The sequence below is a fragment of the Acipenser ruthenus genome, chromosome 2 (assembly GCF_902713425.1).
Source record: "Acipenser ruthenus chromosome 2, fAciRut3.2 maternal haplotype, whole genome shotgun sequence".
Taxonomy (NCBI): Eukaryota; Metazoa; Chordata; class Actinopteri; order Acipenseriformes; family Acipenseridae; genus Acipenser; species Acipenser ruthenus.
In genome coordinates this window covers 46,366,264-46,382,406 of record NC_081190.1, presented here as the reverse complement: position 1 = coordinate 46,382,406, position 16,143 = coordinate 46,366,264, and the positions used below count along the sequence as shown (strand labels likewise).

The following is a 16,143-nucleotide window of genomic DNA, read 5'->3' as shown; positions in this document are numbered from 1 at the left end:
AGAAGGCCACTTCAGAATAGTCCAATGTTTTGTTCTTATCCATTCTTGGGTGCTTTTAGCTGTGTGTTTTGGGTCATTATCCTGTTGGAGGACCCATGACCTGCAACTGAGACAGAGCTTTCTGACACTGGGCAGTACGTTTTGCTCCAGAATGCCTTGATAGTCTTGAGATTTCATTGTGCCCTGCACAGATTCAAGGCACCCTGTGCCAGGCGCAGCAAAGCAGCCCCAAAACATAACCGAGCCTCCTCCATGTTTCACTGTAGGTATGGTGTTCTTTTCTTTGAAAGCTTCATTTTTTCGTCTGTGAACATAGAGCTGATGTGACTTGCCAAAAAGCTCCAGTTTTGACTCATCTGTCCAAAGGACATTCTCCCAGAAGGATTGTGGCTTGTCAATATGCATTTTAGCAAATTCCAGTCTGGCTTTTTTATGTTTTTCTTTCAAAAGTGGAGTCCTCCTGGGTCTTCTTCCATGGAGCCCACTTTCGCTCAAAAAGCGACGGATGGTGCGATCAGAAACTGACGTACCTTCACCTTGGAGTTCAGCTTGTATCTCTTTGGCAGTTATCCTTGGTTCTTTTTCTACCATTCGCACTATCCTTCTGTTCAATCTGGGGTCGATTTTCCTCTTGCGGCCGCGCCCAGGGAGGTTGGCTACAGTTCCATGGACCTTAAACTTCTTAATAATATTTGCAACTGTTGTCACAGGAACATCAAGCTGCTTGGAGATGGTCTTGTAGCCTTTACCTTTACCATGCTTGTCTATTATTTTCTTTCTGATCTCCTCAGACAACTCTCTCCTTTGCTTTTTCTGGTCCATGTTCAGTGTGGTGCACACAATGATACCAAACAGCACAGTGACTACTTTTCTCCATTTAAATAGGCTGAATGACTGATTACAAGATTGGAGACATGTGTGATACTAATTAAAGAAACTAATTAGTTTGAAATATCACTATAATCCAATTATTTATTATCTTTTCTAAGGGGTACCAACAAATGTGTCCAGGCCATTTTAGAATATCTTTGTAGAATAAGCAATAATTCATCTCTTTTCACAGCTTCTTTGCTTTATTCTATGACATACCAAAGGCATGCAAGTATACATGATAAAATAGCTTTTAATTTCATCACTTTTCAGGAGGAATGAAGCATTATTTCAATGAGCTGTAAGGATACCAACAAATTTGAGCACGTCTGTATATATATATATATATATATATATATATATATATATATATATATACATACATACTGTATATATTTGTAAACTAATTTAACCCGCACCGTTGTGCATTTGGTGTACTGTAGCAAGTTGTAATGGTTAATTGTGATTTACTGTGGCTTGTGTCTTGGCCTCTAGACTGACTAGTTACAAGTTGGAACAGCATTGAATTGTTAATCTTTTTTTTTTTTTTTTTTTTTTTTTTAATTGTGTGGGAGTTCACATTAAACTAGTTCCCTTTCAAGTCGAAAATAACCATCAACATGAGATATTGCCGTCAGGCAGCACCGGTAGGCTGAGCTTTTATAGCAAAGCTGCCGATAGGCCCCCATGCCAGCTGCAGTGTAAGCCCGCCCCCCTGGGAGCTTACTTAACTGCGCGCGCGGGGATGCACTTCCTCTTTTGTCTTCAGCCTTGGTACGGTAGGTAATAGATAATAGAGCTTGTTAACTGATTGTACTCGATAAGCTTTACGCTTGAGAAGCTGGTTAATTACCCCTTCTCTGAGTTTATTTCAGTTACTGTGTTATTTAGGATTATATATATTTTCTTGTTAATATATATTTTTCCTTTCGCTTTGCTTCGGCATCGCGTCTTCGTGGTCTCCCGTCTTCCTTTTCTTATTGTTATTATTATAATATATAATTTATATTATATTTATTATTTGGGTTTTTGTGTATATATATATTGTTATATATATTTTTTATTGTATATTGTTTGGGACGCATGTTGCGTTGGCCTTAGGCCACGCGCATTATTGCAGCCTCGGTCTTGCTTAGGCTAGACCGCGTGTGTGTGTGTGTGTGTGCGTGCAGCCTGCATTGCAGTCTCCCCCCCCCCCCCCGCGGCGCGTTCTACCGCCACGTGGCTGCTATTGAGTATAGCCCCACTGTTCTTACACTATACGTAGTGTCTGCTGCAGCGTCCAAACAAATAAAAAAAAAAAAAAAAAAATAAAAGTTTTTTTCCCATACAGTATAAGGAAGACGACCACCAAGTGCATTAACTGTTGCCCTCATAAGCAGCACAACACCTTGTCTTTCGAGACTCAGACACAGTACTAGAGCACATAGCGTCTCCGCTTTGCGGGTCAGCTGACGTGCATCGTCTGGTGCAGTACACGCGCTCCGGCGCTTTCGGTGTCAGCGCTTAGGCGCCTGGTGTAGCGCTTCGGCGCCTAGTGCTTGGGCTCAGTGCACGCAACGCACCTGTGCACGCACCTCGAAGCTCGGTGCTCGGTGCCTCGGTGCACGCACCTCGACGCTCGGTGCTCGGTGCCTCGGTGCACGCACCTCGACGCTCGGTGCTCGGCGCTCCTATTACTGGCACGGTACGCTTCGGCATACAACGTGCTGCACCATGTCATTTCACCGCTGTGTCACCTGTGGGACGAAGTTACCGGCTAATGACCCGCATGAGGACTGCGTGTCCTGTCTGGGGACGGAGCATGCGGCATCTGCTTTGGCAGACAAAGCCTTTTGCACGTTATGTGCAAGCTTTCAGACGCGCACTCTGCGTCGTAGGGCGAGGAGAGCAGTCGGGGATCGCTCCCCTTCATCTGGGTTGTCACACACCCTTTCCGCCCCACAGCCTTCTTTGGCTTCCCCGCCAGCGAAGCTGCCTTTTTCCAGGAGTTCGCCTTCCCAGGTTACCCCTGGTCAACGATCTCCTGACGTTAGGCGTAAGAGAGACCGCTCCCACAGCCTTTCTGTAATGCGAGGCCCTTCTCCTCGCGGCGAACGCCCCCGTCAGATCTCGAGATCCCGCTCTAGATCGCCCCGAAGGAGAGGACGTTCCCGTTCTCCTCGTCGCGACAGGCGAGGTGGTGTAACTGAGCTTTTATGGACCTTATGATGGGGCAGCAATCACTGCTCATGTCCCTTGCCACAGCTCGGGCCGCAGAGGAGCCAGTCAGACCGGCTGTCAACCAGCCGATCATCCTACCACAACCTCTGTCCGTTCCAGTTGCGCAACAGGACGCATGGGACGTGGATGCTATCTCTCGAGATGCATCAGAGGGTGAGCCTCTCCACGGAGAGGATAGTGTGGAGGCAGAGCTCACGTCCCACCACTCAGAGTCTGAGATGGAGGTAGGCGTAGATGACTCTTTATGGTCCCTAGTAGAGCAGGCGACTCGCCACCTGGGCTTAGAATGGCCTGCCACTGAAGAACCTAGGCGCTCTCTTTTTGAGTCGCCTTTAGCACAGGGCCAGCAGTCTAGGACGCTTCCGGCCTTCCCAGACTTTGTTAAGGAGGTGCAGTCCACTTGGGGGACTCCAGCCTCCGCCCCGGCAACCTCGCATAAGGCGGCTGCCTTTACCATGCAAGGTGCGAGTGAAGCGGGTCTGGCGTCATTTCCGCCAGTTGGCGCTGCGTTCGCAGCGTTGGTGAAGTCACCAACACTCTCTGGGTTGGTGAAAGACCCCACCTGCCCTAACAAGCAGTGCAGGATCACTGAGGTGCACCTCAAGAGGGGCTATTCGGCGGCTACAGAGGCAGTTAGGCTGTCCAATCTGGCCAGCCTCCTCTCAGTTTATCAGGCTGCGCTAATAAAGGATCTCCCAGACTACCCTTCGGTGTCTCTGAGAGCGGAGTTGGGGCTAGTTGCCCAGCTGCTGGTCAAGCTAGCCCAGCTTAACGCGCGGGCCCAGGGCAGGAGCATCGCGTCTCTGGTGGTGGCCAGACGACAGCTCTGGCTCTCGCAGGCGAGAGTCCAGGAGCATGACAAAGCTCCCTTGTTGGATGCCCCAATTACACCGGGGCACACATTTGGCCCAGCGGTGGAAGAGATGCTGCAAAGCTCAGCTAAGGCTAGAGAGGCATCACAGCAGTTGGCTACGATATGGCCGCGTAGGCCTTTCCAGGTCAAACGCCCACAAGAACATCAGTGGCGTAGAACACCACCGCAACACCAGCCGCGTCCAGGGGGTACTAAGACCTCCCCGGCGGATACAGCAGCGCGTGGCCAAATCCCAAGGGGACGACCGCAGCGCACAGGGTGGCGACCTAGAGGAGGCGGCAGACCACGCCCTTGTGGCTCTGGCCAGGCCCCTCGTGAGCGAGCGAAGCCTAAGCAGCCCTGAGAAAACCAGGCAGCCATTAACCCAACCCTATACTGTTCCACAGCTTCTGTTTTGGCAACAATGCACCAGCGATATCTGGGTGCGCAAAACTACACCCTTCAGTTCCGGTTAAACCCCCCCCCCCCCCCCTTCAGGGGGTGGTGGTAACTGTGGTGAAGGACGTGGTTCAGTCCTCAGCTCTGAATGTGGAAATACAGGCATTGCTCAGGAAGCGTGCCATTCAACTAGTAGACCCTGCTCTGACCGACCAGGGGTTCTACTCCAAATACTTCCTTGTGCCAAAGAAGGACGGCGGGCTCCGCCCTATTCTAGACCTGCGTGTACTGAACAAATACCTACAGGTGTTGTCGTTCAAGATACTCACGCACAGGCACATTGTCCAGTCTGTCCGGCAGGGCGACTGGTTTACCACCATAGATCTGACAGATGCGTACTTTCACGTTCCCATCTGTCCGGGTCACAGGAAGTATCTACGATTCGCATTCCAGAGCAGGGTCTACGAGTTTTGCGTCCTGCCATTCGGCCTGTCTCTAGCTCCTCAAACCTTTTCGAAGTGTATGGACGCCATTTTAGCTCCTTTGCGGGCTCAAGGCGTCCGACTGCTGAACTATCTGGACGACTGGCTTGTCTGCGCGCAGTCAAAGGAGCAGCTAGCACAGCACACAGTGATGGTTACAGACCATCTTCAGCGGCTAGGTCTGAAGGTCAATCCAGACAAGAGCCGCCTCGTGCCCAGCCAACAGACCGAGTTTTTGGGTCTGCATCTGGACTCAGTGTCCATGGAAGCGACCCTACCGACACAAAGAGTTGCCTCGTTAGAGCGGTGTCTCTCCCTATTCAGGTTGAGAGAAACAGTCAGCATGGAGCTCTGTCAGCGCATGCTGGGGTTGATGGCTGCCGCCTCGCAAGCCCTTCCTTTGGGCTTACTACACCAGAGACCTCTGCAGGCCTGGTTCAATGCCTTCGCGTTGCACCCGCGGAGAGACAAGCACCGCAGGTTGAGGGTATCCCGAACCTGCTGGGAAGCATTACGCTGGTGGAAAGTTCAGTCGAACATCCGCCAGGGAGTGCGCTTGGGTCCCATCTTCCGAAGGGAAGTTATCACAACCGACGCTTCCAACCAAGGTTGGGGAGCAGTCTGGAACGGGACAGGGACCCGTGGAGTGTGGTCAGGACCCTGGAGGTCAGCCCACATCAACGCTCTGGAACTCAGAGCAGTGGACCTCGCCCTTCGGCACTTCTTGCCAGTGCTTCTAGACAAGCACGTGTTAGTGCGGTCAGACAACACCACAGTAGTGGCGTATATCAATCGCCAGGGCAGATTGCGGTCCCCCGGTCTTCACCGGACGGTAACGCTCTGGGCTCAACCACGTTTAGCCTCTCTGCGTGCAGTTCATCTGCCGGGCAGAGTCAATTACGCAGCGGATCTCCTGTCCAGAGGAGGTCCCCTTGCGGGCGAATGGCGTCTTCACCCTCGGGTGGTAGAGCGCATCTGGGAATGGTTCGGCACAGCGCAAGTCGATCTCTTCGCTTCGCGAGAGACCACGCACTGTCCCCTATGGTTCTCGGTGAAGGACCTCGACAGCCCCCTGGGGGTGGATGCACTGGCTCACGAATGGCCGCCAGGGCTCCTGTATGCCTCTCCACAGATTCCGATGCTCCCCGCCTTTTGGAGAAGGTCAGGGTAGAGCGAGCGACAGTGATTCTGATCGCTCCTCGGTGGCCTCGGAGAATATGGTTCCCGAGTCTAGTGCAATTACTGCACGGTCGCCCGAGGGAGCTCCCTCTGCGAGCGGACCTGTTGTCCCAAGCTCAAGGAGAGCTTTGGCATCCGAACCCCAAACTCATGCAGTTATGGGTTTGGCCCCTGAGCGGGAGCGCCTGTCAGCCTTAGGGCTTTCGACTGCAGTTATATCGACCATCCAGAGTGCGAGAGCGCCCTCTACTAGGTCGCAGTATGCGTATAAGTGGCAGTTGTTTCAGAGTTGGTGTCTGGCTGAGAGCCACGACCCAGTCTCCTGTCCTATGGCAGTAATATTGCAGTTTCTGCAGAAACTGCTGGATGAAGGTGTAAAGTGTATTTAGCCGCCATTTCGGCTTGTCATGTACGCATTGACGGTTTATCACCTGGTTGCCATTTTTTGGCATCTCAGTTTCTGAAAGGCGCAAGACGCTTGCGGCCTCCAAGAACGACCAGTTTACCGTCGTGGAGCCTTGATGTGGTGCTAGAAGCCCTTACCAAGGCACCGTTTGAGCCTCTCCACAGCGTGGATATGAAGCTCATATCTATTAAGACTGCTTTTTTGCTGGCTGTGGTATCAGCAAAACGCGTGAGCGAGTTACATGCACTTTCAGTGCATCCTTCTTGTACTCGTTTTGCAGGAGACGGTTCTAAGGTCTCCATGCGCCCTAATCCGGCCTTTTTACCAAAGGTTATATCCCCGTTCCACATGAACCAGTCAGTCGAGTTGATGGCGTTCCATCCTCCTCCTTTTTCTTCCCCAGAGGAAGAGCGGTTACACAGGCTCTGCCCCGTGAGGGCATTGAGGTGTTATATTGACCGTACAAAGACTGTGAGGCAGACAGAACAGTTGTTCATATGCCATGGTTCTAGATCTTTGGGTCAGCCGCTGTCTAAACAGCGCCTTTCCCACTGGATAGTGGATGCTATTAGATTAGCGTATGAATCTGCAGGCCTTCCACCACCAGGGCAGTTGAAGGCGCATTCTACCAGGGGTATGGCGACATCATGGGCCCTCTTTCGAGGGGTGCCGGTGTCTGATATTTGCGCGGCAGCCAGTTGGGCTACGCCGCATACTTTCATGAGGTTTTACAGATTAAATGTACTGGATTCCTCTGCTCCACTGTTTGGAGCATCTGTTTTACACTCTATGACACCTCAGGATGCGGACGTATAGAGTGGTTGATAGCATGGTGTTGACTGTTCCACCTTTAAGACAGGTGTCATTACGAGCATAGACGCTGAGGCACAGCTCCGCATATGCCTAGATGTACTGCCTACGCAGTTGCGTTATGACGTAAGTCTGTCCTACTGCCGAGAATCCTCCCTCGCGACAGCTAGGGTACACTGTATCCCATGTTGATGGTTATTTTCGACTTGAAAGGGAACGATAGGTTGCGGATGCAACCCCGGTTCCCTGAAAGAGAAAATAACCATCAAGCTGCGAGGTCGCTCCGGTAGCCTTCACGGCCTGAAGAGCAAAAGAGGAAGTGCATCCCTGCGCGCGCAGTTAAGTAAGCTCCCAGGGGGGCGGGCTTACACTGCAGCTGGCGTGGGGGCCTATCGGCAGCTTTGCTATAAAAGCTCAGCCTACCGGTGCTGCCTGGCGGCAATATCTCATGTTGATGGTTATTTTCTCTTTCAGGGAACCGGGGTTGCATCCGCAACCTATCGTTTTAAATCTAGTTTCAGTAAAGTTTTCACAGGCCTCATTATTTTTTATTTTTCGTTTTCAATATGGGCTGGAAAGAAAATTAGAAACGCCTCCTATTGCTTTGTAAAACCACACTTGGTCGGCCACAACACTGATTCAAGGTATTTTAAATTGTTCTGGAGGGACCATCCCTCAATGATAACAGCCTCTGATTTCTTATGCAAGTGGGTAAAAATAATAATTATACAGTGGCTCACAAGGTCACTGAATTACTTCAAAAGATACTTCAGAAGCCTAATACTAGGATGTGCTAGTTTTGCATATAAGACTTCTACCTACTACTGCATGTGTAGGTGGTTTAATATTATTCTTATGCTGTTCATGTAGCTCTATCTTTAATTGCAAAGTGTGAATTTGCCTGTTTAAGTGTCTAGTTTGGTAAAATGTCCCCAACAAAACTCTTTTTAAATTTTATTTTTTCAAATGACAGGAATTTTTGAAAAGTGTACATAGCTGCAATCACGTTCATGTTCCTTTTGGTATTGGCCGGCTTATTAATAACCAGGCATTATGGACCGTTTGGCTAATGGGGCCCGAGACAAAGTCCATAATGCCTGGTAATGCTCAATGTGAAGGTTCTTTACTTTTATACTTCAATGTTACAGCACAATTATTTTTTATTTGTATTTATTTTAACTGCATTTATTATTTATTTATTTATTTATTTATTTTTTAAAGGCATTTCTCCAGTGACTTGGTGTCAGTTTGGATCATCGGGGCATGCATACATTTAATCATATTTTCTTCTGTTGTAAATAAAACATTACCCTTTTAAATGACTCCTACACATTTTATTGCAGTATAGAAAAATGTGCAGCTGCTCTTGACTTTTGACAGGCGGTTTAGTGACAGAGGGTGTTTTTAGAGGCACATATTGTACAACCAAGTCAACAATTTCCTATTTTAACAAAATACTGCAGCACACATTTGCTTTATTGTTTGAATTCTGTTATTTAAATATAATTTTTTTTTTAAACTATTGAAACTTAAAAGTTAATTCAGCATATACAGTAAATCCAAGATGGACTTCTGGTTCAATAATGAGCAGATTTTTGCACATTAAAAGGCTTTTTTAATGGTTTAAAATTTTATATATATATATATATATATATATATATATATATATATATATATATATATATTTGTTTCAGATATCTTTAAGTTGGGTAGAAATTGATTAATAAAATCCATTTTGATTATTTTTCTGTTTAAAACTAAAAACATGTTTGACCACCCTGCTAGGAGTAGTAGGTTTTTCAGTTTGTCCAACAGTACTCCTCTCTGCGCTACTGTATTTACATTTTTACAGAATAGATAGACACCTCCCGAAATAACACCTAGGTTACTTGCAGGAGGAGAAGGAGAAAGATTGATAGCATTAATGGAGACTGAGATAGAGAGGTCAGAGGAGTAGAAGTTACTCAAATCATTTTCAAGCCAAAAATTAAAAAATAAATAAATGTACATGTTACTATAGGCTTTGTAAAGATAAGGATTTTTACAATATGGATATGGTGCTACAAATTAGTACTAGCAATTTTATTCCTACCACCTGTCCATTATAAAAGTATACAACATATATTTTTTATTGTTATAAGGGCTTTTATATTATTCATTACAAAGACCTTTGTTAAACAAATAGTTATGGTTTATGCCTGAAGATTCAAAAGTCAGGAAATTCCTTACAGTGACAATTAAGTTAACTTCAATGGTGCAGCTTGAAGCCACAGTGCTTGAATGGAACGGTTTCTTGCTAAATGTGTTGTTACTAGGTTTTAAAAGTAATTCTTATCCTTTTCACTACTTATCATTTAAGGCTAACCTGCCCATCATATCATAAGAAAAATTACAGGTAGTTATTTAAACAGTTGCAGCAGCACGTGGGGATGTACTGCAAAATGCTATATTTTCCGGAACCCCGCTACTTACTCTAAGTTTGTGACATTATGGCTAGGAATCTCTATTTGAAATAACACCTGCAATTCTAACTTTAAATGCTGGCTTCTCAGTAATTTATCATTTATAAGCCAAGTTTTGATGTTCTATTCTCAAAAAAGCACATAAACCCTGCATAGCCTGGATCTATGTGTTTGCTGCTACACCTGAGATACGCACCCCCACAATACAAGCATTCTTATACAGAAACTTGTGCCGCATAGCTGGCTGTGGGTGGGGATTGCCGCTCAGCGGACTCTGGAATGCAAATATGGCTTGAACAAAGACATGCCTCTGAATGGCCAAGTAAAGGTGCCAGGGGTTGCGTTTGGCTAGCATTTCTCAAAAACTAACAGTATTTAATATGTCAACTATAATTTGAGCTATAACATTTGTTTTAAAGATCGAAAGAAGATTTCCTTTCAACAACAAACATAAGTCTGGCCAAAAAAATAATACTTTGCTAAAAGTATGCTGAATAAGTGAAAGTAGGTTAAATACACAAATCAAAATACATTTTGGAGGACTTTACAGTATTGTATCAGCAATGTTAGAAAACCCCCACAAAAAACAAACCCAGCACTTTATTGTAACATCTTAAATTGAATTTGATATATTTAATTGTATAGTTACACAGAAGAGCACACCAACAACAGTAATTGGAGGTACGCAAAGTGAACGCCATCACTCAAAGAAGGGTTAACATACCAGTCCAAAAATATTCTGTTGATTTCACACAATGTCAACATTTGAATACAGAACAAGTGGCTTCTTCCGGCTAAGAAATCTTGTAGTTTTGTATCATAGTACTTTTATACCATTATGTGAAAAAAACAATATGTTTCACAGTTAAGTAGGCATATTAGCGCTTGTAAAAAAATGATAAACTTGATACACCACATACTTATCAGCTTTAGTTTCACGATCATAATAATATCACTCCTACCCTTAGTTTTGTAATTAGCCATTGGCTCAGTGACAAACATAGCATGTTGGATTGCAATATGATGATGGCTGACTTTACCTGGAGAAAAACAAAAGGATCTCTTTGAAGTATAGGGCTTGAACACATTCAGTACCATAGACAACTCAGCAGCTTCACTGGAGGAACAAATGAACGTAATTGTTTTGTTTGTTTTTGCTAGTTCCAAAAAACAAATGCCAAAGTCAATAGAGTTTGAAACATTTAAAACAGAAGTAAACATGTACATTGCTATAAAATAAACCAACAGGCAACACAGAAGTTAATAATTTCTTAGTATTATTACTAACCAATATTTCACATAGCGTTTGTGTTTTAATAATAATTATGGTTGTCTTCAACTGTGTTTACTACTCATGGCCGCTTGGCTGAAGCTCCTACACACCCCTTAATTCTGCTCTCAAGCCGAGTAGTTTACGCGTGGTGTCTCCTCGTCTTTTGCCGTTTCAGCATGCAAATATCTTCTGCGTATCTGTGAGAACTCCTATTTTTAGCTAAACCACACCTACTTTTAATCCTGCCTGCCCTGAAGCGAGTATCTGTGCTCCAGATGCGTGTGTGCTTTTCTCACTCTCGTTCCAGAATGAATAGCAGCTCCGACCCTGTGTAAACCCTTCTTCACATGCATAAATACCCTTGAGGTGCGTAAGTCCTTTGAGAATATGCCCCTTAATTATGGCTTCTTCATCCAGCTGTTTCAACAAAGCTAACAGTGTTAAAGTGTATTATTATTATTATTTATTTCTTAGCAGACGCCCTTATCCAGGGCAACTTACAATTGTTACAAGATATCACATTATTTTTACATACAATTACCCATTTATACAGTTGGGTTTTTACTGGAGCAACCTAGGTAAAGTACCTTGCTCAAGGGTACAGCAGCAGTGTCCCCCACCTGGGATTGAACCCACGACCCTCCGGTCAAGAGTCCAGAGCCCTAACCACTACTTCACACTGCTTTGTAGTGTTAAAGTGTAAACCAAGTCTGATTATTGTTCAATTAAGACAGTGATGTTCAATTTAGTAAGGATGAAAAAAAAGATAAAAAAAAAAAAAATCAATCAATACTCTAATTAACTGTAATGACCCTTAAAATCTTGACGCGACTTGTGTTAAAACCTGCCTGTGCTGGTCAGTATAAATCTTCTGTTGTTGTATATGTCAATCAAACACTGAACTAAAAGACAGCGAAACTTGGCTGGACACTAGGCCATAAATTGACAGCTCTCAATCTACTTTGGTTTACTGAATACACTCTTTCCTGTAACAGTGCACATTTCTAACAGGCCCTCAATCTAACAAATACAATTGCAGTATCAGAGAAGAACGAATGAAGTAAAATTGTGAAACTGCTAATGCTGTTTAAAAAAAAAAAAAAAACAGACATTCACTGGTCTCTAATCAACCACTACATTTGATTTAATTCAAACTTTCACCATTGTTCCTTATTTTCACCTGAAATAGCCTAATAAGATGGGTGTCCTCGGCTCACCGCGCACCAGCGACCCCTGCAGTCTGGCCGGGTGCTTGCGGGCTTGCCTGTAAACTGCCCAGAGCTGTGTTGTCCTCCGACGCTGTAGCTCTGAGGTGGCACGGTGAGTCTGCAGTGTGAAAAAAAAGCGGTCGGCTTACGGCACACGCTTCAGAGGACAGCGTGTGCTCGTCTTCGCCGCTCCAAAGTCAGCGCGGGCGTGGTAGCAGAGAACTGAGGCTAAAAAAAAAAAAAATTGGATATGCCAAATTGGGAGAAAATAATAAAATAAATCGGCAATTTCTAAATTAAAAAAAATTAATAAATAAATATCTGAAGACTAAAATGAAAAAAAAGCATCCCCCAACATCACTTCCAAAACATATACAGTACACACAGTCCAGGAGCTAATCTCAGTTTAGCCCCAAATAAGCATGTTTACACAACAGCAAAGGGCTGATTTTTTTTTTTACTTGGTGAAGCTCTCAGGAACCTCCAGTATTGCCTTTTTGTTACAGGTTAGTTCACAAACCTTTAACATCTAAAGAATGTTTTTGTAGAAGTATTTTATATGAAAAATACAGCATGAAACTGTTCCAAACAAAAGGGGGCAAAAAATCAAAAACGTCATTAGCACAAATACATCCAATAATGTTACAACCCAAAATTGAACAATTGAGACTTTTAATTTAGGGTCTTGTAATTGTTTCCTATTCATGCATTATAATTGGTCTAACAATTTTGGAGAACATTTCTTTACAGAAGCTGGTCAATTGCACTATGCAGCTAAAGAAAGAACAATGTACTGTATTGCTAAAACTGTATAAAAAAAAGATCTGGTCTTTCCTTTTACTTTTAATATATCCACAAAAGTAGAGTGCAAAAATAATGTTACTGTAATTTAAGGGGGTAGTCTTTACTGAAAATAGACTACAACACTTAACCATTAATGTCTATTGCAGAGGTCATTATCTGCTACACTTAAGCTCCCCAAGCTGAAGGTGAAAGCACTTTACAACGGTCATTTGTCATCAAATAATACTTCTGAAGGTAGGTGCAGCAGTCTGTATAGTTCACATTGTGAGAGCTACAAGGAGGGGAGAAACGTGTGTGCCTGCTATAAAATCTACCCCTCACAGAAATGGAAAGACAAGGGTTGGTTTCTGATAAATGAGAGTGTACTGAATTTTAACTATAGAAAGACGTAGAAAGCAGTCACCAACAAATCATATCACTTTAGTAAAAAATCCACATTTTGACACTAAAATTAAAATTAATACAGCCTTTAAATGTTGTTTTATTATAATTTAAGGGTCTGTTGCCTATAGCACCATTACTTGATGACTTAACGTACATTAAACATGGGATTAGGGCTGAACATTGAAAGTTGTCAAACAGTTCTCAGAACATTCACTTCCCATTCAAGCATGGTAACCAGGCACATGTGGAAACGAGGGGTATGTACAAAGGGTTACCATGTACACCCTAAATAAACAAACAAGAAATCAAATAATAAACAAATACAAACAACTGCTATGCCTGATAATCAACATGATTTTTGGTTAACGATTGGTTGAATAACTATTCTTTAAAATAAATGTATGCACATTTGCACATGTAATTAATAATACAAAAATAAATTTTTAAAATTAAAAAAAAAAAAAAAAAACACTATATGAATTATATAATGATTTGTTATGGCCGCCATTACCAATACACAAACGCAACATTTTAGCATTCATTCGGGTCTTTAAAAAAAAAAAAAAAAAAAAAAAGCCTTACCTTCACACAGAAACCCAGCCAGTCCCCAGATGAAATCGGTGCAGTGGTGACAGTACGTTGGTTTGGTTAAAGTCACTTTCCTAAAATTGTGTCCTGGGGCGCTGATATGATGCTTGGTTCTGGAACTCGGCGACTGATGCACTTTCTTCCGTCCAGTCCCAGGGCTAGCAGTTGGACTTTCGTTGTTGCCATATCGTATGCGACCGCGATCTGCCATAATTATTAATTATTTCTGATCCGATAAGCTTATTTCCTTTGATTGTAAAATGCTGGGGATTGTTTACACTACCACGTAGCAATGTTAAAAGCCTATTCTCTTCAAGACATGGCGACAAGAAGGTACTAGTGTAAAATACAGTGAAAGCACAAGGACTATTAAATAGGCAAAGAAACCAAAATCATGTCAACGTAATGCAAGAAAACAACGGCCTTTTACAGCTGTCAGTGGGGAAAAAAACACATTACAAATACTTAAGACTATCGCCCGGTAATTGTTATTTGTCACAAAGCATACAATACACCCAACTCCACCTTTTTGTTTAAACGTTGTTAAATTTTAAAATTAAAATAGCTTCTTAAACTGTTAAAAAAAAGAACAACTCTGGTCTGTAAAGATATCGCCAAAATAATCAATTAAAATAATGTAATAAAATTCACAACCCGCGTAAATTAAACGGGCTTCCTTGGCTTATTCGACCCTCCTTATCAAGAATCTTTCAAAGACGTAAACTAAGCCAACATGTACAATTCGATGTTTGCAACGTTTTATGCAGAGTTGATTTCCACGCGTATTAATCAGAGACGCCGAAAACACAATCAAAATAAAGATGTGTACGGATATAACATAAGGTTCACTGATATACGTCGGTTCTTGGTTTTCCCTCTGTGTGTAATTTAATTGTCATTAAACTGTAAATTCGAATTATAAACACACCGGAGCAATACTCTTAGTCTTAGACCTGTGGTAGAATTAAGGAGATTGGAGTACTTGTTGTAGGAAGCAGATCGAATACACAGGCCAGTCTGTTCACAGTCTGTAGTCGAGAAAGAAGCGTCTCAGATAAAACCCGTGCGATACGATAGAAGAAATAAAGCAAATCCGATGATTCGATACGAAAGAGACAACCGTGAAAGTCTGTGTCAGACAAGCTTCCAACAAACGAATTCGATTTCTCCCATCCAAGCAATTTGCAACTGCGTTTGTTTTCCACTGCCCTCGGTATGTTTATTGTTATTATTATTATTTGTTTGTTTTACAATGAAAGAATCGGTTTAGATATTAGGCAGTGGGCTTCTTCTAGACTGGAAACCCGAACACTCAACTTCCGCCTTCAATTCTGTTTTGCTGTCTGCTGCAGTGGTGAGGTCTTGACTGCCGGTTGCTCTTTTTTGCTTTCCAGCTGTGGTTTGTGATCATTGCCCCTTGATCAGTGCATGACTCTTGATCACACTTGACTGACGATTCCCGTTTGTCGTTACAGATTACCATTCCCTTGCTGAAATCCTCCGCAACATGTTAAAAAAATAAATAAAAAACACTGACAGACTTTCCAGTTATTAAATAACACGCCCGCAATTTGCAAGTCACGCAGCGTTTGAACTCGCTCTCCCCACTCACATTCCTGCTGCTTCTGTGTTAACTCTTATCTTTTCAATTCTCCCAACTGCATGCGTGTTGTTATTAAACGAGAATGAAAGCAAAGACCAAGGAACTGCCACACCAGAGTGCGTAAAGGAAGGAAGCTTTAGAAAATAAAACCACCATTTTAGCAGCATTTTTATGTAATATTGAAGGTAATGTAGTGTTATGGGTGACTGTTTGCTACATCGTATGTATGTATGCTACTCTGTATTCTGTAACCTCGTATTTAAGTAGAGTTAACTGTCCAGTTTGTTTACAGCCTCAAAGGCTTGTTCCAGCTGCTCTAAATGTTAGGTACAGTATTCATATTTTTCTAAAATGATTCTACCCAGCTAAAACGTAATTGAATTGGACCTTAAAATTTCAAGCACATTTTCTTCAATAAGGTAATCGATCCTTAATGTTGATTAAAAACCATAAAAAAATGTATCTTACAGGAGTAATTTAGGACCCTTACAGTTTTTAAGTCAAGAGTGAAAAATTACTTTTATAAAATGTCTTTCTTGTCTTAGTGTGTTTTAATGTAACTTTTATATTGCTGCATTTTTATTAGGGGGCCACTCAAC

General features: G+C 43.3%; 1 protein-coding gene across 1 annotated transcript in view; it reads right to left on the bottom strand.

The window, feature by feature from the left end:
• The window catches only part of LOC117409550 (diacylglycerol kinase theta-like), a 146,279-nt gene extending 130,680 nt beyond the window's left edge, over positions 1-15,599 (bottom strand). The window contains exon 1 of the mRNA XM_034015784.3: positions 13,936-15,599. Coding sequence (XP_033871675.3) covers positions 13,936-14,152 — 217 coding nt within the window. The 5' untranslated portion in view covers positions 14,153-15,599. The remainder of the gene's footprint in view (positions 1-13,935) is intronic.
• Between the last annotated feature and the right edge of the window lie 544 nt (positions 15,600-16,143).